This window comes from Medicago sativa, chromosome 4 (assembly GCF_051527215.1).
Source record: "Medicago sativa cultivar Bolivia chromosome 4, Bolivia_mono, whole genome shotgun sequence".
Taxonomy (NCBI): domain Eukaryota; kingdom Viridiplantae; phylum Streptophyta; class Magnoliopsida; order Fabales; family Fabaceae; genus Medicago; species Medicago sativa.
Window position 1 is genome coordinate 96,904,556 of NC_140752.1, and position 27,743 is coordinate 96,932,298.

General features: G+C 37.7%; 2 protein-coding genes across 4 annotated transcripts; both read left to right on the forward strand.

Moving 5' to 3' along the window:
* Positions 1 to 1,593: 1,593 nt before the first annotated feature.
* LOC146934296 (uncharacterized) lies at positions 1,594 to 27,534 on the forward strand. 3 transcript variants are annotated; one of them, XM_085706173.1, is made up of 3 exons: positions 1,594 to 2,075; positions 2,247 to 2,301; positions 27,243 to 27,534. In XM_085706173.1, exons 1-2 carry the CDS (start codon positions 1,656 to 1,658, stop codon positions 2,259 to 2,261), a joined length of 435 nt encoding a protein of 144 aa, XP_085562299.1. In that variant the 5' UTR covers positions 1,594 to 1,655; the 3' UTR covers positions 2,262 to 2,301; positions 27,243 to 27,534. The 3 variants fall into 3 exon arrangements, with proteins under 3 accessions (XP_085562299.1, XP_085562300.1, XP_085562298.1); XM_085706174.1 differs by having other exon boundaries at positions 2,250 to 2,301; XM_085706172.1 differs by lacking the exon at positions 27,243 to 27,534 and having other exon boundaries at positions 2,247 to 2,599.
* LOC146934297 (uncharacterized) lies at positions 26,502 to 27,534 on the forward strand. The gene is made up of 2 exons (XM_085706171.1): positions 26,502 to 27,023; positions 27,198 to 27,534. Exons 1-2 carry the CDS (start codon positions 26,568 to 26,570, stop codon positions 27,204 to 27,206), a joined length of 465 nt encoding a protein of 154 aa, XP_085562297.1. The 5' UTR covers positions 26,502 to 26,567; the 3' UTR covers positions 27,207 to 27,534.
* Positions 27,535 to 27,743: the final 209 nt, after the last annotated feature.

Below are 27,743 nucleotides of genomic sequence, written 5' to 3' on the forward strand. Positions count from 1 at the left end.
ATTTCGAACCTGATACCTTAACGACGAGCATATTTCAAGGTCTCAAGTCAACACCACCGGACTAACCTAAGTGGATTCATTTTTTTATATTGTTAATATAATTTATAAATTAAAGCATGTTTAGGTTCATTTTAATTTTGTTTTAATATGAATTTAGTTAATTAAAAATTCAAATGATAAGAAACTATGTATATTTTTAACGAATAAACCGTTAACTTAGTCCATAAAATATCACTATCTCTCAATATCATTTTTTAATGTATATAAATATAATAAATACTCATTAAAGTATATAAAATCTGACTCTTAGCCTTTGTTTAGAAGTTTAGAAAGAAAGTATGGGGAGGTCTTTGAAGATAAATCAATGAGTACAGAAAAAGAAAGATGGAAGGTCCCCTCACCTTGCATTAGTTTTTGGGAAATGCTAACTTGTGTTTTTAAGGTACAAGTTAACGAGTCAAATGTAAAAAAAAATAAAAAATTGAAATTCAGGTATTGAATTTAATTTTCAAACTTTTAATTAATTAAATACATAAATATTAAATGAATATTTCTATTTTTGAGTTGTTTAACATGTGCATTCAAAGCATAAGTTAGCATGACCCTTTATTTTTATTTCTCATTCGACTATAACACTCCGATCTAGTGCAATTAAAAAAAATGCACCGGATGCTCCGTCAAAAATAAATAAATAGATTAGAGGCGAGCTTTGGAAGATTTTGAATTAATTTTCAAATTTAATTATTTCTTTAATACTTTTCATACGAGTCTTTTAGAAAATACTCTTAAAAATATGATGAATTCTCGTATATGACTACTGAGGATCCATTTTCTTTTCTCGTTCTCTAATTTTTCGAAAGCTCTGTCTTCTATTTTCTCTCTAACTTCCAAACAAAGTCTTAACCAACACAAGATGAGTTGCATTATCAAAGTGCTTTCATAAGACACTTTTAAAAAGTGCGTCACGTGCTAAGATATTACCAAAAAGAAAAATGGAATGGTAAGAAGCATAAAAATTGAGTAAATTAACTAAAACAATCTATCCACCTCACAATTTTTAAAAATCTTTCATAATTTTAAAAGTGCACATTTAAACATGAAAAATATTGTGTTTTTGTCTAGAAATACTCATCCATACGACACTTTTTTTTTTTGGATGTGTACTTTCAAAGTGATCTTGAGGGATGAAAAAAGTTGCTCTTTTATGTATATATAAACTTAACCCTCTAAAACTCAATTAGCCAACAAAACCTTAGTAGCACAATCCCAAATGAGTCAGGTGGGAACTTCTTATTAGGGATGTATATATATATATATATATATATATATATATATATATATATATATGATTCTCATCTCTGCCAAATTTTTAAAAGTTCCTGAACGAAATTAATTTGGTATATATTCAGTGGGCAAAAATGATAGAAAGGTGATAGCACTGTAGAATAAAATAGAAAGATATTGCCATATTTTTCAACCCACAAAAAAAGAAAGCAGATTCCAAATGTGTTAATTGATTGATGATGTAACGGTTAATCAATCAATGCCCTAACTAGTTGCTATAAATATGTGAACTCATTCTCAAAACTAATCACCACAAACAAACATCACAACAAAACCAAGCTATACACACACACACACACACACTTATTGCAATGGCCTCAGCTCAGTGCTACAAAACCTGTGAACAAAGCTGCCAACAGAAAAACCACCACCAGCAGCAGCAGCATAGCTCAATTGGACAGAAGGTTACTGACTTGTTCAAAGGGCACCGCAATCACCACCCTAGTGAGGGAACACATACCCAATACTATAGCCAAACAGAGGTGATTTATCAGCCAGGGCATGTTGCCAAACATCAAACTAACACATGCAACCGCAACCATCACGCTGCTACTGGCACCACCTTTGCTACTGGCACTGCCACTGCGACATGCCAAGGGAGAAATAGGAGGGAGCACAAGAGAAACAACATGTTCCAGAGGATGAAGGATGGCATATCCGGTCACAACAGTGACAGTGGCAGTAGCAGTGATGAGAGTGACAGCGACAATGAAAATCGTCGCAACAGGAAGGCAAGTATATATATATAGATTGTTAGAGACAAAAAAATACTAGAGGCCAAATAATCTTCTTTTTTTTATGCTAAGTTTTATTATTGATGCACAAATTTGAAGTTCAAGTTTATTTTCTCATGTATTATGCTCGATTTGATTCCTAATACTTTGTTTTATGTGCGTATGCAGCAGTACTGCAATTGAGGAGCAATTGTACTAAATAATAAATAAATTGGAGTTTGAAGATTGGAGTTTGCAACTCGAAGTAGTGTGTGGTGATTGTTGGCTTGTCTATGAATAAATTACAGCATCTAATCTAATAATAAATAAAAATTAATGTAATTTGATATGAAATTAATTAAGCAAATGTAATTTGGCTATGGTGCAAGTATGAATTTGAGACCTACTAAAAACAAAAGCATGTTCTGTGAATAAATTACAGCATCTAATAATAAATAAAAATTGATGTAATTTGATATCAAGTTAAGCAAATGTACTTTGGCTATGATACAAGTTGAATGGACTCATTGTTTTTCAGGTAATGACTTGTAATGCGGTTCAAGCATAAAATGGAACTCAAGTGCATGAGGATATCATGTGTATGCATATATATATATTGGGTCCAAACAATAAACAACAAAAACAAAAGTGTCCAAGAGTCGAGTCAAGTTCTACAGAGAAAACATGAAATGGAACTCAAGAGCATGAAAATTCAAATGTTTAGACTAAACGATAAACAAAAAAAAAATATGCCTCAATGTAGGCATGGCAACAAAACCCATACCCGCGGTTACCCGCCCGAACCAAACCCAATTTGACGGGTTTTCCCCGTTTTGACTGGGTTTGGGTATGGGTATGGGTTTTCCCCGATTTCAAAACACGGGTATGGGACGGGTAACGGGTATATAGGTACCCACCCCGAACCCATACCCAAACCCGTCCCAAATGTAAAAAAATATTTTTTGTTGATATGTCATGTTATTTTATTTGATAATTGTCATATTAATAAAACTACCATTGATATTTAAAGGATCAATTAAATCATTTCGTCTAACAAATATTAAAGTGAGCGTATTGTTAGATAATGTATTACAACGTTGCTCTTGGGGATGCAAAAAACTTCTATTTTTTATTAAAAAAATTATTCAATGCGGGGACGGGGATGGGGCGGGGATACCCGAACCCGTCGGGGACGGGGATGGGATTCAATTTTTCATCCCCGTTGGGTATGGGTAGGGTAACGGGTATGTATATGAGAATCGGGTATGGGGACGGGGAAGGTAAAACTCGTCCCCACCCCGCCCCATTGCCATGCCTACCTCAATGTAACAGTGTGCAGCAAAATCATGCAAAGTGTCAAAGAGACAAATTATATGAAGAGAAAACATGAAATCGCACTCAAGAAAGTGAAAACTCAAATGTTTAGGCTTAAATGTTTAACTCACAAGAGATAAAGAATTAATGCAATATGTTCTCTCAATCTCAAGCAGTTCACTCCTATCAAACAAGCAAAAAAGATCCACATTCAAGCCAAACTTTCAAAATGACTATATACACATGTTTCTAACATTTAATATTAGGAAAATGCTAACAAGTGCTCTAAGGGCATTGTTTAAGCATCTAAAAGTAGCAACTTTTGCATTGGAAATTGTACGGTTATGACTTTAACATGTGTTGGACTTGTATTTTCAAGACATAGTTTCTTTTTGTAAGTTCCTTAAAAAATGTCCTTATGGCACTTGTTAGCAAGACCCTTAATATTAAGGTCAGACCGACCCTATTAAAATCAGTAATGTCAATATATGATCATTTAATATTAAGGTCAGACCGACCCTAAATCACGACATGTTTCTAACATAGTCCAAACTACAGAGCATAAAAAAGGTGAACGTAAAAATTGTGAAGATGAATCTTTGACTTTTCAGCATATCCATGCACAGAGAATAACTCAATTGAAAAAGAAAATAGAATTCTAACTCAAATGTTCCCTGCATAAAAAAGTGTAGATTTTCTTTACTCATTATTCATTATACTTTTTTTTACCACATAATGACTTTGTGTTCAATCTCCATCTCCACAGAATTCTTCTCAAACTCGTACATTTTCTCAACAAAAGTCACAGTGAACCTGAAATCTCTCAAACCAACCTCAAATTCAACTAAGTTAATATCTTTTAGTTGACAGTATTTTGGTTTTCTACCATTACTTCAATTGAGTTATAAGTGATTTTAATCACTTCCCACTCTTCTACCTATTCAACAAAATCTTTTCAAGGTTTGAATTTCTATCATGTGATTCTTCATATTGAATTTGAATATATGACTCTTTTTTCTATGTAATATTTTCCATGCAATAAACATCTTATGATACAGTGATATATCAATTTTTTTCTCACAACAAACATTTGTATGCTCTACTCCACAAAGAGAGCAATTAAAAGGTTGTGATTGTATGATAATCACTTGTATTTTATTGACCTATTCATATTCATACAACAACTCTACCAGCTGAGACATAAATTTGTTAGAGTTAGAATATTAGTTTAGAGATCATCTATATATCATTTGTAGTAGATATTCCTAGAAAAACAAAATCAAAGCCAAGAAAATTCAAGAACAATAACTAAACAAACAAAATAAGAGTAAAAATAAAACACATGATGCCTAGCAATCCCCGACAATCTCGTCAAAATCTAATAATAAATTTCGTCAAGAACAATAACTAAATAGACAAAATAAAAGTGAAAATAAAACACTTTTTAAGTCGGTTTATTTTAAGTTAGTTTAGTGTCCGACTTAATATCAGACGACTCAACAAGTTTTGTGTTGCTAAGTTTGATTTAGATTGAACTTTAAAAAAATATTTATTATGTCAGTTAATTAAAACCAGCTTAACATGTATTATTCTAGTAATTTTTTAAAATCCAGCTTAGCCACGGTTAAAAACAAATAAAAAACAATACATTAACTCTAAAAAGCAAAGTATTTTGCCCATTTCCAATGACATAGGACTGGTGGAGTTTCACATGGGAAAGGGCAATCCTTTCCCACCATGGGAAAGCCAATTTCATCCATTAGATCAACTAAGGAACACAGTCTTATCATACACTGTCAACACTACATTTAATTGTCACTATCTTCCATCATCATCTTTCTCCCTCATGCAACACCTCACTTAATTCCAAAACAGAATTCCTCACTTTAATTCCAAAACCTCATTTTCTTTCGTCGTTGTTTTCTTTCGACCTTCGTTCATTCATCTGTTCCGGCGATAATCTTCTACCGGACCACCTCACTTCATCTTCTCCGGCTTCGATCTTCTTTGTTGAACCGGACCACCGCAATTCATCTTCTCCGGCGACAAGGTTTCGACAAATCCAAGGATAAACACTTCACTCCAGTAATCTAAATTTTGCTGGTGAATCAAGCAAAACGCTATGGATCTGTCATCGATCTACAAATATTTATATATTTCTTTTGTATTTCAATGAAAAAATTCAACTAGTAGTTAATTCTAATTGTGTCGCATGAAATCCAGGTGTAAGTTTGAAGTTGTTGATGTTTAAATGTGGTCATTTATGTTGAGTAATGAAGCATCGTCCATTTTGTTATACCCTAATTTTGGACCTAAAAATACTAGTCAATTTTTCTTTTCTTGCATTTCAAGTTATTTGAACTATCTCTGATCAATTGCATCTTTCTCTGCACTTCATTTCAATTCCATTTGCAAAATTTACATGTAAGGGCATTTTAGTCATTTCCTATGTCAAATTTCTCTCAGTCTTTCAAAATTTTGTTTGAGTCCTTTCAAATAGTTTGAATAAGTCTTTGTTTCATTCTATGTCAAAATCCATGCCAAAATTTGCGTTTGAAGTCATTTTTGAGTCAGTTTTGCCCCTAGGGGCATTTTAGTCTTTTCAAGTGTCAAGTCACTGTCTAAATCCTAAGAATTGTCTCTGAGTCTTTTAATTCGCTTGTATAAACTCTTGCTTTAATCCCTTGTTGAAAAATCCATTTTAATTTGCATCTGAGTCATTTTTAGTCGTTTTTAGCCCTAGGGGCATTTTAGTCATTTCACACAAAATTTCGGCAGAGAGGTACTTTAAAGTACCTCATTTGGGCCATTGGTTCGTTTTAGTCCGTTTTGTCAATTTTAGACGTTCCACTTTACGTTATTTTCCAATTTACCAATTTTATTCCAATTTTATTATTTTTATCTTTTTCATTTTAGTCCTAAAACTTTTAGAAATTGCATATTGGTCCATTTTCTGTCCAAGTCATTAGGTCTGTACAGGTGTCAGTTCCTTATTGGTCCACTTGTCCAAGAGTTTGTTACAAAGTTATGCCACATGTCATTTTTTTATTTGTCCAAATTGCACAAGTGTCAGCTATAAAGCCCAGTCATCTCAGTCAATGCCAACAGATCCATTCACCAGATTACACATCATCAACAACACAATCACATTTCTCTCTCTCTTCCAACTCTCTCCACCGTAACAAACTCAAACCACCACCACAGAACCACCGTAACAAACTAAAACCACCACAACAGAATCAATCACCGCCACCAGAATCCTCAAATTCATACCAATTCTCTATCAAAAATTCATCATCTAGCATACAAAACCAATTCAAAGTTCCAGAATATCAAAAAGGGCAAAATGTGTTCAATTCAGCAAGAAGCGGTTCGAATTTGCAGAAGGTTCTCAGTGATTCTCCAGAAAAATCATCATCATTGAACCTTCACCTTCGCAATTCAAGCAAGAATTCGTACGAAGACGAAGTTTCCTGCGATCACGAAGGGCTTTGAGCGAAAGGAAGAAGAAGAGGGATCGAATTACTCACCAGAAGCTTAGAGAGAATCTGAGAAAAGTTTCTTCATCTTCTCGTTCGAATTCCCATCCAAAACCAGGTAAATATACGAATCCTTCTCACCTCTGTGTTAAATTCATCATCGAAGGTTCACGTTCCAAAATAAACGGTGAAACAAAGTGGATTAACAAGTTCCAAAACTTGTTTGTTCGAAAGATTTGAAAAAAGATCAAAAGGTTTGAAAATCGAAACCCTAGAGTTCGAATCCATGGAGATCCACCGTTTATTTTCACAAACGAGTTCGAATCCTGATTTAATGTAGAAGACAGAGTAGTTTAGGTCTCGTTTCAAGAAATTCTTTTGGAAAAAGTTTGAAAACCTAGAAGCCGAAGGTTTCGAGCATGGATCTACTCAAAACAAAGCTTCGATTTAAAAAACCAGTCCCAGAATCTTAAAGAGGAAACTCAGGTGAACACAACGGTGAAAAATTTGCAGAAAACGTTCAAGTGTGGTGGCGCCACCGGCGGACCACCACGCTTCCGCCGTTGTGTCCATCGGAGAAGATGAAGATCATAAGGTGAGAGAGGAGAGCTTCTCTCTCTAAGATTTAGCTTAGAGAGAGAGACGAGGATGTAAAATGAAACGAACCGGTCACAAGCCCTTTTATAAACCACCGAACCGGCCTGGTTCAGTCCTGGTTCGTTTGGTTTTACATCTTAGGCGTTGGATCTCAGGTTTGATCCAGTTGGAGCAATCCAACGGCCATGGTTGCTCCCTATGATCCAAGTCTATTAGGGTTTTGGGCCTGGACGTTTGTCCTCTGCTGGTTTTTTGTTTTCCTGAATTTTCTTGCTATGCGCCCCCCCCCCATGCCTGCATGTCTGTGCTATTTTCTTGCTATATACACCCCTGCCTGTCCAAATTTGCTCACAAAAAATTCTAGAATTCTTCATATGCGTTCTTGATATTTTTCTTAACTTTTTTGTGATATTCTTTTGTGCTAAAGCCTGTGAAAAATAATTGAAGCATTTTTTCCTTGTTTTTTGATAGAATTGATAATTTTCTTACTCTTTTAGTCCAAAAAACCTTTAAAAAATTCCTAAAAAATTCACATAGGATTCTTGATATTTTTGTAGCATTTTGTGATAATTTTCACATGTTAAAATTGGTTAAAAAATTAGGTGTCAATTTTCTTGCTATTTTTGTCATATTTTGTGCTAAAAATAAGTGGATTTTTGCTTGATTTTGGTCCAAATGGCTTGATGAATGTTGGTGTTTTAGCTACTTGATTCCATAGGATTTAGCTACTGTTTGTGTTTAATTTTGTTGCATAATTGTGAATTTTGGTAGGTTACTTAGCTTACAAGTCATTAAGTAGTTAAATAATGTAAATATGCTTCAAACTTGTTTTAAAATGTCAAGTAAATCATGTAGCCTTAATTCCCATTCCAAAACTTGTTTCTAAACCTTTAAAATGTAATTGGAATGTGAGAATTATAGGTCACTTGGTTCTTGCATTTTATGAACAAATTTTAGCCATGTTTGCACTTATTTTCTATCTTTTATATTCTAGTATTTCTCTTACTTCACTTCTTTGATATTGCCTTATGCCACTAACCATTTGTTCATTGTTTCATATTCATCATAAGCATCTTCATTTCATCTCATATTCATCTCTATCCTCTTTCTTGCAACTTAATTTGTACCAAAGTTAGAATGTAAACATTTAGGAGCTTTTTGTAATATTTTACTTTCATGCTTTTAATTTCTTGGCAAAGAGGCCATAGAATGTATCTAGGGTATGATGTAAAGGACAATGGACTCTAATGATGTACACCGACACAAGCACCGACACATGCACACACACCACTTTAGCTAAGTAGCTAGAATATGCATGTTTAGATGTATGCTTAGGATTGTATGTTTAGATGAATGCCTAGGACTCTTACTTAGAAAAAACCAATTTTTTCAAACAAATGTGAACAACTTCACTCAAATCTTTTCCAAACAAACCTTGGGATCCAATATCCCATTGATTTTCTCTTTTCCATTTTCTTAATCAAATTTTCAATGAAAATAACTATACTTAGACCATATTTTGCAAACGACTAATTCCACCTCACTATTTCTTAATCTCATGCCCTTGAGGCCTCTTTCTATTCTTCCAAAATCCATTTTCAAACTTAAAATCAACCAACAAAAACAAAAACATTTTTGAGAGAGAACTACGGTGGATTTGATCCCTTAATCGGGTACGTAGGCAAGGAACAAAATTCCTTCAATTCAACTAAAATAAAAATTCAAACACATTCTTCTCCCTCCAACTCTTCACTTAGAAACTCTTAGGCTTAATATTTTCTTTCAAAATAGCATTTAAAAATAAAGCGCGCGCGTAGAAATTAAAGACGGTTCCTATAGGTTACTATAGTCGTTATGGGTGCCTAACACCTTCCCGTAGCGAAAACAACTCCCGGACCTCGATTCTCAAGGGTTTTGCTTACTTTTTCCCTTCCCAAGAAAAAAAATAAGATATCACCGGTTTAAAAGGTTCAAACGTAATCAATGTTTGACACCCGAAAACCAAGGTAAAACAGCTGGCGACTTCACTGGGGACTTCGAGAGTTACGCCTAGTCTTTATTTCCACGCTTGCGCTTGTATTTTTACTTGCTTCTTTTACCTGCTTTCCTATGTGAATAAATGTTTAATTTCTTGCAAACGTGTGGGGTGAGAATATCAAAAGTCCTGCACCCGGGCTGAGTGAACTTAGGATTTAGGAGGGATATAATCGACAATTCATTCCGGGGGTTGCCTCGTGTTTTGGATTATGCGATCAATCCCACATAGCTGAGGCATTTTGGGGGTGATGTTGTCGGCGCGAGTTGTCGCGTTTAGGCACTTTGCTTCTAATTGTTCTATGACGCTATGAACCGTAGATAACCAAACCCATCCATGGCCATTTTCTAGGATGTAGTGCGGAGGCTAAACCGGGTGTTGTCTCGAGTTTTAGTCGTCACGCGATACTACACTCAAGTTAGACCTTCCACGTATAATCATGGAGCGAGTGTTGACTCGTGACACCATGAGATACGTCGGAGAGGTTGCAACTTGGGAACCTTTTTAGAACCCGGTTACTATTATCCTAAAACCCTAGTTTCACCGGACACCGTGTCCGCCCATGACTCCTCGCCTTTGAACTTCAAACCCACCATGTTTTCTCCGAACTTGAACATAATCATGCATTCATGCATACATGCATACATGCATAAACTTTTTTCCATGCATTTATCGGAGGACTTAGACAAGTCATCTTTTGAACATCACAGATGTGAACACCAAGTGATACCATCTCAACTAAACTTCTAGTTTTGCTCAAGATCTTCAAATAAAACCGTGTTTATCCGTGATGTTCACAACCACTTTGACAAGTCCTCTGACAAAAAAGAGTCTTTTCGCATTTGCATATCATGCATCATATGCATCATTCATCGGTCACAAATGGCTTCCCGTGCTCATTGTCTCCTGGTTCTTCTGCCGCAGTCTGAAAGGTGGCTCGTGCTCACCAGATAGAATTCATCAGACAAGATTTCACAAGAGAAGGATAATGGCTAACTTTGAAGAAGAAAATGCTCTGCTCCGGGCCGAATTGGCTGCTATGAAAGAAGATCTGGCTAAGGCTCATGACGCTATGTCCACCATGATGGCTGCACAGGAACAACCAGCCACTTCTATTCCAGTTACTGCTGAGGTGATTCCCTCTATCCCACTGTCTACTGTGGCTACTGATGCTCGTTTTGTTATGCCCAACGGCCGTCCTTATGGCCTCCCACCATTCTATTCTCCTAATACTGCTGCTGGTGTCTCTGGTTTTGCTGGTCAAGGACAGATCCCTGTGTCCACTGCTATGCCTCAGGTAACCACTATTGTTACCGACCTTATTGTACACACTGTGCAACAGGTGATTGATGTTGATACTCCGCGTGGACAAGATCCCGCAATGGAAGCTATGAAAAGACAGTTGAAGGAGTTGGCTGGAGAACTCCGTGAGGTCAAAGCTAGCCGAGGAAACAATGGTGCTCCTGCTAAAGCTCGTGATCTGTGCTTGGTATCCCGATTTGAGGTTCCTAAGAAATTCAAAGAGCCAGAATTTGACAAGTACAATGGGACTTCTTGCCCACACAACCATGTCATCCGGTATGTCCGAAAGATGGCTAACTATGCCGACAATGATGCACTGATGATCCACTGCTTTCAGAGTAGCTTGACAGATGATGCAGCAGATTGGTACACTAGTCTGAGCAAAGATAACATCCATACCTTTGAGGAACTTGCTGCTGCTTTCGAAGGTCAATATGAATTCAATACCCGTCTGAGGCCAAACAGGGACTCTCTTAAAGCCCTATCTCAGAAATCAGATGAAACATTCCGTGAATACGCTCAAAGGTGGAGAGGGGCAGCTGCCCGTGTTTCTCCTCGACTTGATGAGGAAGAGTTAACACAAACATTCCTGAAGACTCTGAAGAAGGAATATAAGGAGAGAATGATAGTCTCTGCCCCAAACAACTTCTCTGATATGGTTACAATGGGCACTCGACTAGAGGAGGCTGTCCGAGATGGCATTATTGTCCTTGAGAAGGGTGAATCTTCAAACAGTGCACCAAAGAAGTACGGTAACGGTCATCACAAAAGGAAAGAATCTGACGTAGGGATGGTGTCTGGTAACCCATCTGCGGCCATGCAACTACCTCTGCCTTATCACTACATGCAATACTCTCAGCACCCATTCTTCCCACCATTCTACCAACAATATCCTCTGCCGCCGGGTCAACCACCAATGCCCGTCAATGCCATTCCTCAGCTAGCACAACAACAGCCTCCTGCCCAACAACAACGGCAGCAACAACAGGGTCCCCGACCCAAACCTTCTTTTCCAACAATACCAATGCTTTATGGTGAGCTGCTCCCAACTCTACTTGCTAAGGGGCACTGTGTCACCAGACCAGGCAAGCCTCCGCCTAATCCATTGCCTCCTAGGTTCCGTCAGGACCTAACATGTGAATTTCATCAGGGTGCTCAAGGCCATGATATTGAAAATTGCTTTGCTCTGAAGTATATTGTGAAAGATCTGATAGAAAAGGGACGGTTGACTTTTGAGAATAGTGTTCCTCACGTCCTTGACAACCCGCTTCCAAACCATGCTGCTGTCAATATGATTGAGGCCTTTGAAAGGATTCCCGTTCGTCAAGAGGATCCCAGGCTGGATGTCCGCAATGTCGTTACTCCCTTGGTACCATTACATGTCAAACTTTGCCAGGCTTCTCTGTTCAATCATGATCATGATTCTTGTTCGGAATGTCTGCAGAATCCTATGGGCTGTTGTGTTGTGCAAAATGATATCCAGAGCCTGATGGATGACAAGTACTTGATTGCCAGTGATGTATGTGTGATTGTACCAGTGTTCCATGATTCTCCTGTTGAAAGTGCAAAGAATGTTGAGCCTCTGGTGATCAGGCTACCTGGTCCTGTACCTTATACCTCTACCAAAGCAATTCCCTACAAATACAATGCAACCATGATTGAAAATGGGGTGGAAGCACCTCTGGTATCCCCAGCTACAGTTGATAATGTTGCTAGTGAAGTTACAACTCTGAGAAGTGGAAAAGTCCGTCCACCGTTGTTTCAAAAGAAGGTAGTAACACCCATTGCTACGGTAACTCCACCAGTTGTCCCTCCTGTTGACAAGAACACCGGCCCAGCAGGCCAATCTATTGAAGAGTCCAATCTGGACGAAATCCTGAGACTTATCAAGAAAAGTGACTATAAGATCGTTGATCAGCTGCTACAGACTCCTTCAAAGATATCCATCCTGTCTCTGCTCATGAGCTCTGAGGCTCATAGGAAAGTGTTAATGAAAATACTTGAGCAAGCTTATGTTGACCACGAAGTCTCTGTGGATCAGTTTGATGGGATAGTGAGCAATATTACTGCCTGCAACAACTTGGGGTTTGGTGATGATGAGCTCCCCGAAGCAGAGATACGCCACAACTTGGCTCTACATATCTCGGTGCATTGTGGGTCTGACCTGATATCCAACGTGTTGGTAGACACTGGATCATCTCTGAACGTAATGCCTGAATCAACGCTAAGGCAATTGAGCCATCATGGAATTTCTCTGAGGGGTAGCAGCTATCTGGTTAAAGCTTTTGATGGATCCCGCAAAGATGTTCTCGGGGAAGTGGACTTGCCCATTACCATTGGTCCTGAGACCTTTCAAATTACTTTCCAAGTCATGGATATCAACGCCTCTTACAGCTGTCTCCTCGGAAGACCATGGATCCACGACGCTGGAGCAGTCACATCCACTTTGCATCAGAAGCTCAAGTTCATGAGGAACGGTAAGGTTGTCACTGTATATGGTGAGGAGGCATTTCTGGTTAGCCAAATATCATCATTCTCTTGTGTTGAAGCAGGGTCCGCAGAAGGAACGTCGTTTCAAGGATTGACTGTTGAGGGTGCAGAGCCCCGGAGGGCTGGTGCTAGCATGGCCTCACTGAAAGATGCCCAGAAGGCTGTCCAGGCAGGGCAAGCTGCTGGCTGGGGCAAGGTGATTCAGATCTTAGAAAACAAGCGTAAAGAGGGCCTTGGATTCTCCCCGACATCTGCTGTTTCAAAGGGAACCTTTTTCAGTGCTGGGTTCATCAATGCTATTACTGAAAATGCCACTGAAGGAAGCCACGTGCCTGCATTTGTTATACCAGGAGGCACCGTGAGAAATTGGGAAGCCATTGATGTTCCTTTAGTCATGCATGCTTCCATGTAATGTGTTTTGTTGCTCATGACTTTTGTTTTCAAAATAACAATCCTTTCGCTCTGCCCAAGGCGAAAGTGATACCTTTGTAAGGGCGTGTTTGTTTCGGCATTGCCGTTATCAATAAAAGTTGTCGTTTTTCTCACGACTCTTTGTTTTTTTTACTTTTTAGTGCCTTTTTCTTGGAAATAATGGTAATGCCAGAAAAAACCAAAACATCTGTATTTTTCTTATTAATTTCAAAAATCTGCATGAAAAACTTTTTCTAAAATCATCCCAATCATATTATGCAGATTGAACCATAATAAACCCGTTGAACACAGTGACCCTATGGTTCCTCCAAATTTTGAATTCCCTGTATATGAAGCTGAAGATGAGGATGATGATTATGAAGAGATACCGTATGAGATCACTCGACTGCTTGAGCAAGAAAGAAGAGCCATTCAGCCTCACCAGGAAGAGATTGAGCTTATCAACCTGGGTACTGAAGAGAACAAGCGAGAGATCAAGATTGGTGCTGCACTTGAGCCAGAAGTGAAAAAGAAGATCATTCAACTTCTCCATGATTATCCAGATGTCTTTGCGTGGTCCTATGAAGATATGCCGGGTCTAGATCCCAAGATTGTAGAACATCGGATACCGACAAGACCTGAATGTCCTCCTGTCAAACAGAAATTGAGAAGGTCTCGTCCAGACATGGCTCTTAAGATCAAGGCTGAAGTACAGAAGCAAATTGATGCGGGTTTCCTCATGACAGCTGAATACCCTGAGTGGATTGCCAACATCGTACCAGTACCAAAGAAAGATGGGAAGGTTCGAATGTGTGTTGATTACAGAGATTTGAATAAAGCGAGTCCAAAAGATAACTTCCCATTGCCTCATATTGATGTGCTTGTTGACAGTACTGCTCAATCCAAAGTATTCTCCTTCATGGATGGTTTCTCTGGCTATAACCAGATACGAATGTCACCTGAAGATAGAGAAAAGACGTCCTTCATCACTCCGTGGGGAACGTTCTGTTATAAAGTGATGCCGTTTGGCTTGATAAATGCTGGTGCTACCTATCAAAGAGGTATGACGACTCTGTTTCATGATATGATTCACAAAGAGATTGAAGTGTATGTTGATGATATGATTGTGAAGTCAAGTGATGAAGAGCAGCATGTTGTGTATTTGAAAAAGATGTTTGAAAGATTGAGAAAGTACAAGCTGCGATTGAATCCTAACAAATGCACATTTGGTGTACGATCTGGAAAGTTGCTAGGCTTCATTGTCAGCCAAAGAGGCATTGAAGTTGATCCTGACAAAGTCCGAGCCATCAGAGAAATGCCGGCCCCTCAAACTGAAAAGCAAGTCAGAGGTTTCCTCGGACGTCTGAACTATATTTCAAGATTCATATCTCACATGACTACTACTTGTGGTCCAATTTTCAAATTGCTCAGAAAGAATCAGCCTGTTGTATGGAATGATGAATGCCAAGCAGCTTTTGATAGCATTAAAGAATACCTGTTGGAGCCACCTATCCTTGTCCCGCCAGTGGAAGGAAGGCCTTTGATTATGTATCTGTCAGTGTTAGATGATTCAGTGGGCTGCGTTCTCGGTCAGCAAGATGAGACTGGTAAGAAAGAGCATGCTATCTACTATCTGAGCAAGAAGTTCACCGACTGCGAGACTCGGTATACAATGCTTGAAAAGACCTGTTGTGCTTTAGCTTGGGCTGCCAAACGCCTGCGTCATTATATGGTGAATCATACAACTTGGTTGATATCCCGAATGGATCCAATCAAGTACATCTTTGAAAAGCCTGCTGTTACTGGAAAGATCGCACGTTGGCAGATGTTGTTGTCTGAATACGATATTGTGTACAAAGCTCAGAAAGCAATCAAAGGAAGTGTCCTTGCTGAGCATCTTGCTTGTCAACCTCTTGATGATTACCAGCCAATTAAGTTTGATTTCCCTGATGAAGAAATTATGTATCTGAAAGCAAAAGACTGTGAAGAGCCACTGATCAATGAAGGGCCGGATCCCAATAGCAAGTGGGGGTTGGTGTTTGATGGTGCTGTTAATGCTTATGGTAAAGGAATTGGGGCCATCATTGTAACTCCGCAGGGGCACCACATTCCTTTCACCGCCCGAATAACTTTTGAATGCACAAACAACATAGCTGAATATGAAGCATGCATCTTGGGCATTGAAGAAGCCCTCGACCTGAGAATCAAACACCTTGACATCTATGGAGACTCTGCACTCGTTATTAATCAGATAAAGGGTGAATGGGAGACTCATCATGAGAAGCTGATCCCTTACCGTGACTATGCAAGACGTTTGTTGACATACTTTACCAAGGTTGAGCTGCACCATATCCCTCGGGATGAAAATCAAATGGCTGACGCTCTTGCTACTCTGTCTTCTATGTTTCGTGTCAATCATTGGAATGATGTGCCCGTAATCAAAGTGCAGCGTCTTGATAGACCCGCTCATGTGTTTACTATTGAAAATATGCCAGATCAAGCTGACAAAGATGTGAATGACAAAAAGCCTTGGTATTACAACATCAAACAATTCTTGCAGAATCGTGAATATCCACCCGGTGCTTCCAACAGGGATAAAAAGACCTTGAGACGATGGGCTAGCAAATTCCTTCTGGACGGAGAAATCCTATACAAGAGGAACTACGACATGGTCTTGTTGAGATGTGTTGACAAACAAGAAGCTGAGAAATTGATGCATGATGTGCATGACGGTACTTTTGGGACCCATGCTTCGGGTCACACCATGTCAAGGAAACTGTTAAGAGCCGGCTATTACTGGATAACAATGGAGCGTGACTGCCACAAACACGCCAAGAGATGCCACAAATGTCAAATTTATGCTGACAAGATTCATGTGCCTCCACATGCTCTCAATGTTATATCTTCCCCATGGCCTTTCTCTATGTGGGGCATTGACATGATCGGAAGAATTGAACCAAAAGCGTCCAATGGACATCGTTTCATTCTAGTGGCAATTGACTATTTCACCAAGTGGGTTGAAGCTGCTTCCTATGCAAATGTGACCAAGCAAGTGGTTGTCAAGTTTATCAAGAATAACATCATCTGTCGATACGGTGTTCCCAACAAGATCATCACTGACAATGGCTCCAATCTGAACAATAGCATGATGCAAGCTTTATGTGAAGAATTCGAAATTGAACATCATAACTCTTCTCCTTATAGACCTCAGATGAATGGTGCAGTTGAGGCCGCTAACAAGAACATCAAGAAGATTGTTCAGAAGATGGTCACTACTTACAAAGACTGGCACGAAATGCTACCGTTTTCCTTGCATGGTTACCGTACTACGGTGCGCAGTTCAACCGGGGCAACTCCTTTCTCTCTGGTATATGGTATGGAAGCAGTTCTCCCTCTGGAAGTGGAGATTCCATCTCTTCGAGTGATCATGGAAGCAAAATTAACTGAGGCTGAATGGTGTCAAAGTCGGCACGACCAATTGAACCTGATTGAAGAGAAACGTATGGATGCTATGACTCATGGACAGTTGTATCAAGTGCGGATGAAGAATGCTTTTGACAAGAAAGTCCGACCTCGAGAATTCAAGGAAGGCGAACTTGTATTGAAAAGAAGGATAAGTCAGCAACCCGACCCAAGGGGCAAGTGGACACCTAACTACGAAGGTCCTTATGTTGTCAAGAAGGCTTTCTTTGGTGGTGCTCTGATTCTTACACACATGGATGGCGTTGAACTCCCAAATCCTGTTAATGCCGATATAGTCAAGAAATACTTTGTCTAAAAAGAAAAGAACAGCGTGGTAGGTCGAAAACCCGAAAGGGCGGCCTAGGCAAAAATGCGCTTCCCGGTGGATCGAAAACCCGAAAGGGCGATCCAGGCAAAAGTTAGGGACAAAAAAAAATGAATACGAAAAGCTCGCTGAGATTGTACGCAACTCAGGCAAGAATGAGCGCCTCGATGAGCCGAAAACCCGAAAGGGCGGTTCATGCAAAAATGAGGTTGACAATAAAAGACAAGTAACTATATCTGGCAAATCACCATCGCCCCTTGGGGCATCTGCAACTGTCAATGGTCGTCTTCATCAGAAGCTTCTGTACTTGTGAATTCAAAATTTCTATGAAATGTAGCGGTCATCGTGTTCAATGTATCACCAACCAATAAAATTACCATTGTCCAAGCTTTGTAAATCCGTGGAGTCGTGCCCTTGGCTGACTCTCACTCTTCTACATCAGTTTGAGCCTTTCTACTGTTTGAAACTCTATTTTTCTTTCTACTTTCAATGCTTTGTACAAATTACTTTCTTTCTATTTTGATAATGTTAATGTCTGAAACAAAACATTTTTGAAAATTAAAACATTTTTTCTGTCTATTTTGAAAGCAAACCTGAGCAACAGGGTACATTTCAATGAAACATGCATGAATGAATGAATGTCAATGTCTATTTCAATACGTGTTACAAGCAGGTTACTCCCCAGGATGATCTGTGGTCAATGGCAAGATTGAAAAAACAGAATGAAAAGAAAAATGAAAAATGAAAATAAAAAGCTCGCTAAGTTGAAAACCCGAAAGGGCGGCTTAGGCAAAAATGAGCACCCCGCTGATTGACAACCTATGAAGGCAATTCAGGCAAAAATGGGGCAATGAAAAGAATCTATTCCCCGGTGAATCGAAAACCCGAAAGGGCGGTTCAGGCAAGAGTGGGGTTTGAAAGAATGAAAATTGAAAAGCATTGACCACAGATGCGAACATCCAATGTTTACCCAGCACTGACACGCCTAGCAACGGCGACCTGTATCCAAGGACTTTCCAAGGGTCCCTCCTTTACAAGTTTTATTGCCCTCAGCCATGGTTTCGATACGTCTCCCAACGACGGTCTCTCCAAAAGAGGTTTTTCCCCTGTGAATATGTTGCAGCACGAGCCACTACGTGCCCAATCTTCCAATGTTTCATCTGCCTTTGTGAAACTTCTCTGTCAAACTGCCAATCAATCATGCATTTCAAGCATCCATACATGCATAATCATGCATTTTATGTGCTCATGCATCCAATGATCTTGCTATACCATACATACATGTTGCACATCCAACTTTCAACTGCCAAATTCAATGCAAGTTTCAACTCTCCAACTTCAATTCCAATCATGTCAACTGTCAAATTCGAAGCAATTTCCAATCTCCAATGTCAAATTCCAATTTCAATCCAATTCCAATGTCAATTTCCAATTTCAATTCCAATGACTATGTCAATGTCAATCTCATATTCCAGTATTGACATCCAATGACAATGTCAATGTCAATCTTTCAATTCCAGTATTGACATCCAATGACAATGTCAATGTCAATCTTTCAATTCCAATGTTGACATCCAATGACAATGTCAATGTCAATCTCATATTCCAGTGTTGACATCCAATGACAATGTCAATGTCAATCTCCAATTCCAATGTTGACATCCAATGACAATGTCAATGTCAATCTCCAATTCCAATGTTGACATCCAATGACAATGTCAATGTCAATCTCCAATTCCAATTCCTATGCCAATTTCCAACTCCAATGCCAATTTCAATGTCAAATTCCAATTTCAATCCAATTCCAATGTCAATTTCCAATTTCAATTCCAATGACTATGTCAATGTCAATCTCATATTCCAGTATTGACATCCAATGACAATGTCAATGTCAATCTTTCAATTCCAGTATTGACATCCAATGACAATGTGTTAACACCAAAAATGAAATATTTGGTCGAACTCATGATTATGTTTTCGATAAGGCAAATGGGTTATTTCGACATGCTGCAAAGTGCAAAGGGATTTCGACCAATAACAGACAGACTTCGACACACCGCAATTTCGACCAAAGACAATGAGAAATAATTCGAAGTTTCAATTGGAGCGCATGGCGGGAAACAAGGCTGAAGTGCATTGAAGATTATTTCCTAGTGTCTTAGTGCATGAAAGTTATTTTCTAGTGTCTTGTAATTATGCCAAGTGTAGGGCTCTAAGTATAGGAAGTTATTGGTAGTTTTTCATGCAAGGTCTATATATATATCAGTTTGTAATAATAACAGGGGGGTTGGTTTCTTGATTTCTAAAAACTCTGCAACACCCACGCCATGGGAGCAAACGGGTTCAGGAGTGTATGGATTGATAGATTCCAACCACCCTCTACATTCCTGCAATTTAATGTAATTGTTCTTGTTTTACTTTCCTTTTTCTTTTGCATTTCTTTTCATCTTTATTCTATTTCCTTTTCTTTTTAACATGCTCACTTGAGCAATTTTCTATAATGTTGTCATGAGACAACTTGTTATTACAATATGTTGGAAGCAATTCTGACATTAATGTTCTTAAAAGAATGTATGAAGTGTTGATTATCTTAAACTGCGAGGCTTGAACGATCCCCCTTTAAAAACACATTTGTTGCCATCGATGGCAAATGAAGTTTACGTTACCAAAAATCGGTGTAAACACAATGTCAATGTCAACCTTTCAATTCCAATGTTGACATCCAATGACAAATGTCAATGTCAACCTTTCAATTCCAATGTTGACATCCAATGACAACGTCAATGTCAATCTTCAATCCAATTTCAATGTCAAATTCCAATTTCAATCCAATCTCAATGTCAATTGCAACTTTCCAATATCCAATGTCAAATTCAATTCCAATTTCCATGTCAATGTCAATTTCAATTCCAATTTCAATGTCTATGTCTATGTCTCTGCCAATGTCAATTTTCAATTCAAATCAATGTCAATTTACTCTTGGGCCAACAAAAATGGTCATGTCAATTTTTCAACTCAAATCAATGTCAATTTACTCTCAATTTACTCTTGGGCCAACAAAAATGGTCATGTCTATTTTTCAAATCAAGTCAATAACAATTTACCCTCAATTGGTATCTTGTTAAGCCAGACTTTCAATTGGTATCTCATTGCTGGTCAAGTGCCAGGTTCAATCCAAAAAAGAACCACTTGTACCTGCTTATATACCTATGCTTCCGGACAAACGGCAAGTTCGATAGAACAGTTTGTACCCAGCTTATGCTTTGTTATCGGTCAAACGGCAAGTTCGATAGAACAGTTTGTATCCAGCTCATGCTCTATTATCAGTCAGACGGCAAGTTCAATCTGAAGAACAGTTTGTACCCAGCTTATGCTTTGTTATCGGTCAAACGACAAGTTCGTTCTAAGAGAACAGTCTGTACTCTCCCACATGATGTGGTGATAACCCAACAAGCAAGTTCGATCCAAAGAAACAGCTTGTATCAACCCTTTTGTCTATGTCTCCAGCCAAACGGCCAGTTCAATCCAAAAGAACAGTTTGTGTCTGCCTATCTGTTTGTATCTTCAACCAAGTGTCAAGTTCGATCCAAAGAACCGCTTGTATCTGCCTATATGTCTATGTTTCCGGTCAAGTGCCAAGTTCAATCCCTAGAACAGCTTGCACCTATCCCTTGTTTTTGTATTCCTTGGTCAAGTGACTAGTTCGACCCAAAGAACAACTTGTACCCTATTTTCTACTTCCTGGCTTGTCTACCCTGTCAGTGTCTATCTGAATCCCCAGTGACATGATAGGTTCCATAGACTCCAGTTGTTTGTCTTGCATTCATAATCAAATATTGCATAGCATTCATAACTTTGAAAATCTGAAAACGTATTTTTATGTCCAAAAGCAGTGCAAATGTTAATATTTAAGTATCTTCGTCCCGTCAACTCTAAGACTTCGTCTCTTGACTCTCCGGACAAAGAAACTTAAATAGGGGCAGCTGTTATACCCTAATTTTGGACCTAAAAATACTAGTCAATTTTTCTTTTCTTGCATTTCAAGTTATTTGAACTATCTCTGATCAATTGCATCTTTCTCTGCACTTCATTTCAATTCCATTTGCAAAATTTACATGTAAGGGCATTTTAGTCATTTCCTATGTCAAATTTCTCTCAGTCTTTCAAAATTTTGTTTGAGTCCTTTCAAATAGTTTGAATAAGTCTTTGTTTCATTCTATGTCAAAATCCATGCCAAAATTTGCGTTTGAAGTCATTTTTGAGTCAGTTTTGCCCCTAGGGGCATTTTAGTCTTTTCAAGTGTCAAGTCACTGTCTAAATCCTAAGAATTGTCTCTGAGTCTTTTAATTCGCTTGTATAAACTCTTGCTTTAATCCCTTGTTGAAAAATCCATTTTAATTTGCATCTGAGTCATTTTTAGTCGTTTTTAGCCCTAGGGGCATTTTGGTCATTTCACACAAAATTTCGGCAGAGAGGTACTTTAAAGTACCTCATTTGGGCCATTGGTTCGTTTTAGTCCGTTTTGTCAATTTTAGACGTTCCACTTTACGTTATTTTCCAATTTACCAATTTTATTCCAATTTTATTATTTTTATCTTTTTCATTTTAGTCCTAAAACTTTTAGAAATTGCATATTGGTCCATTTTCTGTCCAAGTCATTAGGTCTGTACAGGTGTCAGTTCCTTATTGGTCCACTTGTCCAAGAGTTTGTTACAAAGTTATGCCACATGTCATTTTTTTATTTGTCCAAATTGCACAAGTGTCAGCTATAAAGCCCAGTCATCTCAGTCAATGCCAACAGATCCATTCACCAGATTACACATCATCAACAACACAATCACATTTCTCTCTCTCTTCCAACTCTCTCCACCGTAACAAACTCAAACCACCACCACAGAACCACCGTAACAAACTAAAACCACCACAACAGAATCAATCACCGCCACCAGAATCCTCAAATTCATACCAATTCTCTATCAAAAATTCATCATCTAGCATACAAAACCAATTCAAAGTTCCAGAATATCAAAAAGGGCAAAATGTGTTCAATTCAGCAAGAAGCGGTTCGAATTTGCAGAAGGTTCTCAGTGATTCTCCAGAAAAATCATCATCATTGAACCTTCACCTTCGCAATTCAAGCAAGAATTCGTACGAAGACGAAGTTTCCTGCGATCACGAAGGGCTTTGAGCGAAAGGAAGAAGAAGAGGGATCGAATTACTCACCAGAAGCTTAGAGAGAATCTGAGAAAAGTTTCTTCATCTTCTCGTTCGAATTCCCATCCAAAACCAGGTAAATATACGAATCCTTCTCACCTCTGTGTTAAATTCATCATCGAAGGTTCACGTTCCAAAATAAACGGTGAAACAAAGTGGATTAACAAGTTCCAAAACTTGTTTGTTCGAAAGATTTGAAAAAAGATCAAAAGGTTTGAAAATCGAAACCCTAGAGTTCGAATCCATGGAGATCCACCGTTTATTTTCACAAACGAGTTCGAATCCTGATTTAATGTAGAAGACAGAGTAGTTTAGGTCTCGTTTCAAGAAATTCTTTTGGAAAAAGTTTGAAAACCTAGAAGCCGAAGGTTTCGAGCATGGATCTACTCAAAACAAAGCTTCGATTTAAAAAACCAGTCCCAGAATCTTAAAGAGGAAACTCAGGTGAACACAACGGTGAAAAATTTGCAGAAAACGTTCAAGTGTGGTGGCGCCACCGGCGGACCACCACGCTTCCGCCGTTGTGTCCATCGGAGAAGATGAAGATCATAAGGTGAGAGAGGAGAGCTTCTCTCTCTAAGATTTAGCTTAGAGAGAGAGACGAGGATGTAAAATGAAACGAACCGGTCACAAGCCCTTTTATAAACCACCGAACCGGCCTGGTTCAGTCCTGGTTCGTTTGGTTTTACATCTTAGGCGTTGGATCTCAGGTTTGATCCAGTTGGAGCAATCCAACGGCCATGGTTGCTCCCTATGATCCAAGTCTATTAGGGTTTTGGGCCTGGACGTTTGTCCTCTGCTGGTTTTTTGTTTTCCTGAATTTTCTTGCTATGCGCCCCCCCCCCATGCCTGCATGTCTGTGCTATTTTCTTGCTATATACACCCCTGCCTGTCCAAATTTGCTCACAAAAAATTCTAGAATTCTTCATATGCGTTCTTGATATTTTTCTTAACTTTTTTGTGATATTCTTTTGTGCTAAAGCCTGTGAAAAATAATTGAAGCATTTTTTCCTTGTTTTTTGATAGAATTGATAATTTTCTTACTCTTTTAGTCCAAAAAACCTTTAAAAAATTCCTAAAAAATTCACATAGGATTCTTGATATTTTTGTAGCATTTTGTGATAATTTTCACATGTTAAAATTGGTTAAAAAATTAGGTGTCAATTTTCTTGCTATTTTTGTCATATTTTGTGCTAAAAATAAGTGGATTTTTGCTTGATTTTGGTCCAAATGGCTTGATGAATGTTGGTGTTTTAGCTACTTGATTCCATAGGATTTAGCTACTGTTTGTGTTTAATTTTGTTGCATAATTGTGAATTTTGGTAGGTTACTTAGCTTACAAGTCATTAAGTAGTTAAATAATGTAAATATGCTTCAAACTTGTTTTAAAATGTCAAGTAAATCATGTAGCCTTAATTCCCATTCCAAAACTTGTTTCTAAACCTTTAAAATGTAATTGGAATGTGAGAATTATAGGTCACTTGGTTCTTGCATTTTATGAACAAATTTTAGCCATGTTTGCACTTATTTTCTATCTTTTATATTCTAGTATTTCTCTTACTTCACTTCTTTGATATTGCCTTATGCCACTAACCATTTGTTCATTGTTTCATATTCATCATAAGCATCTTCATTTCATCTCATATTCATCTCTATCCTCTTTCTTGCAACTTAATTTGTACCAAAGTTAGAATGTAAACATTTAGGAGCTTTTTGTAATATTTTACTTTCATGCTTTTAATTTCTTGGCAAAGAGGCCATAGAATGTATCTAGGGTATGATGTAAAGGACAATGGACTCTAATGATGTACACCGACACAAGCACCGACACATGCACACACACCACTTTAGCTAAGTAGCTAGAATATGCATGTTTAGATGTATGCTTAGGATTGTATGTTTAGATGAATGCCTAGGACTCTTACTTAGAAAAAACCAATTTTTTCAAACAAATGTGAACAACTTCACTCAAATCTTTTCCAAACAAACCTTGGGATCCAATATCCCATTGATTTTCTCTTTTCCATTTTCTTAATCAAATTTTCAATGAAAATAACTATACTTAGACCATATTTTGCAAACGACTAATTCCACCTCACTATTTCTTAATCTCATGCCCTTGAGGCCTCTTTCTATTCTTCCAAAATCCATTTTCAAACTTAAAATCAACCAACAAAAACAAAAACATTTTTGAGAGAGAACTACGGTGGATTTGATCCCTTAATCGGGTACGTAGGCAAGGAACAAAATTCCTTCAATTCAACTAAAATAAAAATTCAAACACATTCTTCTCCCTCCAACTCTTCACTTAGAAACTCTTAGGCTTAATATTTTCTTTCAAAATAGCATTTAAAAATAAAGCGCGCGCGTAGAAATTAAAGACGGTTCCTATAGGTTACTATAGTCGTTATGGGTGCCTAACACCTTCCCGTAGCGAAAACAACTCCCGGACCTCGATTCTCAAGGGTTTTGCTTACTTTTTCCCTTCCCAAGAAAAAAAATAAGATATCACCGGTTTAAAAGGTTCAAACGTAATCAATGTTTGACACCCGAAAACCAAGGTAAAACACATTTTAATGTGTTAATTTTGTACCTGCTGTGTTCTTTGTAAAATTGTTGCTGTTTGTTAAAAGTTATATCTTTTTCTGGGCAGATTCAACAATAATCTCTGGATGCATATGTTCAGTTGTTTTAAGTTTAAGTTTTCAAATTTTTGGACAGATCAACACTAATTTCTGGATGCCTGTGTTTAAGTTGTTAAATTTATGGGTAGATTCAACATTAATATCTTGATGCATAGGTTTAAGCTGTTACTGTGATAAACAGATTCAACATTCATCTCTAGATGCTCATGTTTAATAAATCCTGGGTTGTGCCAACAATTACAATGTTGAAAGAAAAAGAGAAAAAAATATAGTGTGGTGTGACCATGATAAAATCAGCAATCTAATGGCTAAAAAAAGCTTTCCCATGGTGGGAAAGGATTGCCCTTTCCCATGTGAAACTCCAAGGACTAGTTGCTCCTTATATGAATGTGATTTTGATAGTTTATAAAAGAGTGTACTTCTTTTTTTGCTCTGTCATGGAAAGACTTCTTATTTGGATTGTATAGAGGACTTGTGACTAAAAAGATGACACTATTTGGATAGGTAGCCGTCTCCAAGAAACTTGCATTTAATATGAGCTGACTATTAAAAAGATAACACTTGTGAGGTTCTGTTCGAACGTAGATAAATGTGTCCAATCTAGCAAGTTCAAGTTTAGACATTATCAGGTGAGGTTCTGTTCAAACTCGGATAAATGTGTCCAACCTAGCAAGTTCGAGTTTCGACATTATCAGTTGAGTAAGATTTTATGGACAAAAGGAAATAGGTATTTTAGTAGACAAAAAAATAAGTCTATAATAGATTACAGATCCTTCCTAGGCCTTAAAAAAATTAATAGACAAAGATTGAGTCATACAAAGTCTAACTCGTCTCTGCCTATTCTAACCCCTAATTTGATTGATCATTACAAATTAAGACGATATATATATATATATATATATATATATATATATATATATATATATATATATATATATATATATATATATATATATTGCCATATATTCAGTGCACAAAAAAATATAAGAAGGTGATGGCACAGTAGATTTTTTTTTTATCAATAATGACACTAGAATAAAACATAATATGCCACATTATTCAACCCACAAAAAAAAGGTGACAGATTCCAAGTTTGTTTATTGAGATATGATGCAACAGTTAATCAATCAATACCTTACTAGTTCCTATATATATGTGAACTCTTTCAAAACTTCAAAGCATACAAGCAAACCAACACAAACAAAACCAAGCAAAGCACACACATCCTTTGCTGCAATGGCCTCTGCTCAATGCTACAAAACCTGTGAACGAAGCTGCCAACAGAAAAACCAACACCAGCAGCAGCATAGCTCAATTGGACAGAAGGTAACTGACTTGTTCAAAGGGCACCACAATCGCCATGCCAATGGTGGAACACAAAACCACACCCAATGCCATAGCCAAACAGAGGTGATTTATCAGCCAGGCCATGTTGCCAAACATCAAACTAACAATTGCAACCAAACACGCCACAATCACGCAACTACTGGCACCACCTTTGCTACTGGCGCCACCACCGCTGTGAAATGCCAAGGAAGAAATAGGAGGGAGCACAAGAGAAACAACATGTTCCAGAGGTTCAAGGATGGCATATCAGGTCACAGCAGTGACAGTGACAGTAGCAGTGAGAGTGACAGCGACAATGAAAATCGTTGCAACAGGAAGACTAGTACATACATTACTAGCCACAAGGTGAAATAATTTTTTTCTTTTTAATTTTGACGTAAGTGTTAACATTGATGCAAAAATTTGAAGAACAATTTTATTATTGCCTTTATCTTTCAATAATTTCAATTTTTATATAATTATTTTCTCATATTGTTCTCAATTTGACTCCATGAAATTTTGTTTTATCTCTGTATGCAGGACTGTTGAGGAGCAGCTGTACTAATAAATAAATTGGAATTTGAGGATCGGAGTTTGCAGCTCAAAGTCCAATATAATGTGTGTGATGATTATTGGCCTGTATGAATAAATTAGCTACATTGAAGTATAAAATTGTAGCTAAAAAAAGTAATTAAAAGTATCTTAAAAATAAAAGTGAATGTAATATTATATATATGAAATCAAGCCAATATACTTGATCTGGTTATGGTTCTAGTCTGAGTTTGAGACCTGCCAAAAACAAACGTAATGTACAGTGATCGATATAAGATCGGTACTCCTATTATATATGAATAAAACTATTTGGTGTTGATTAAAATCGGATCTTGCTTTATTTTAATCTTTTCCTCTTCAGTATCTATATCATTATCAGCAATCTGGCTATCATGCCACTGCTATTTATTCATTTTTTGGGATATACACAAGCATCTTCGACGAAGGTGTCATAGAAAGTTCTATAAGTTGATAAATTTGTGACATGTATATTAATCTTGGGTAATGATGGATCTCGCGAAATAAAGTAACTAT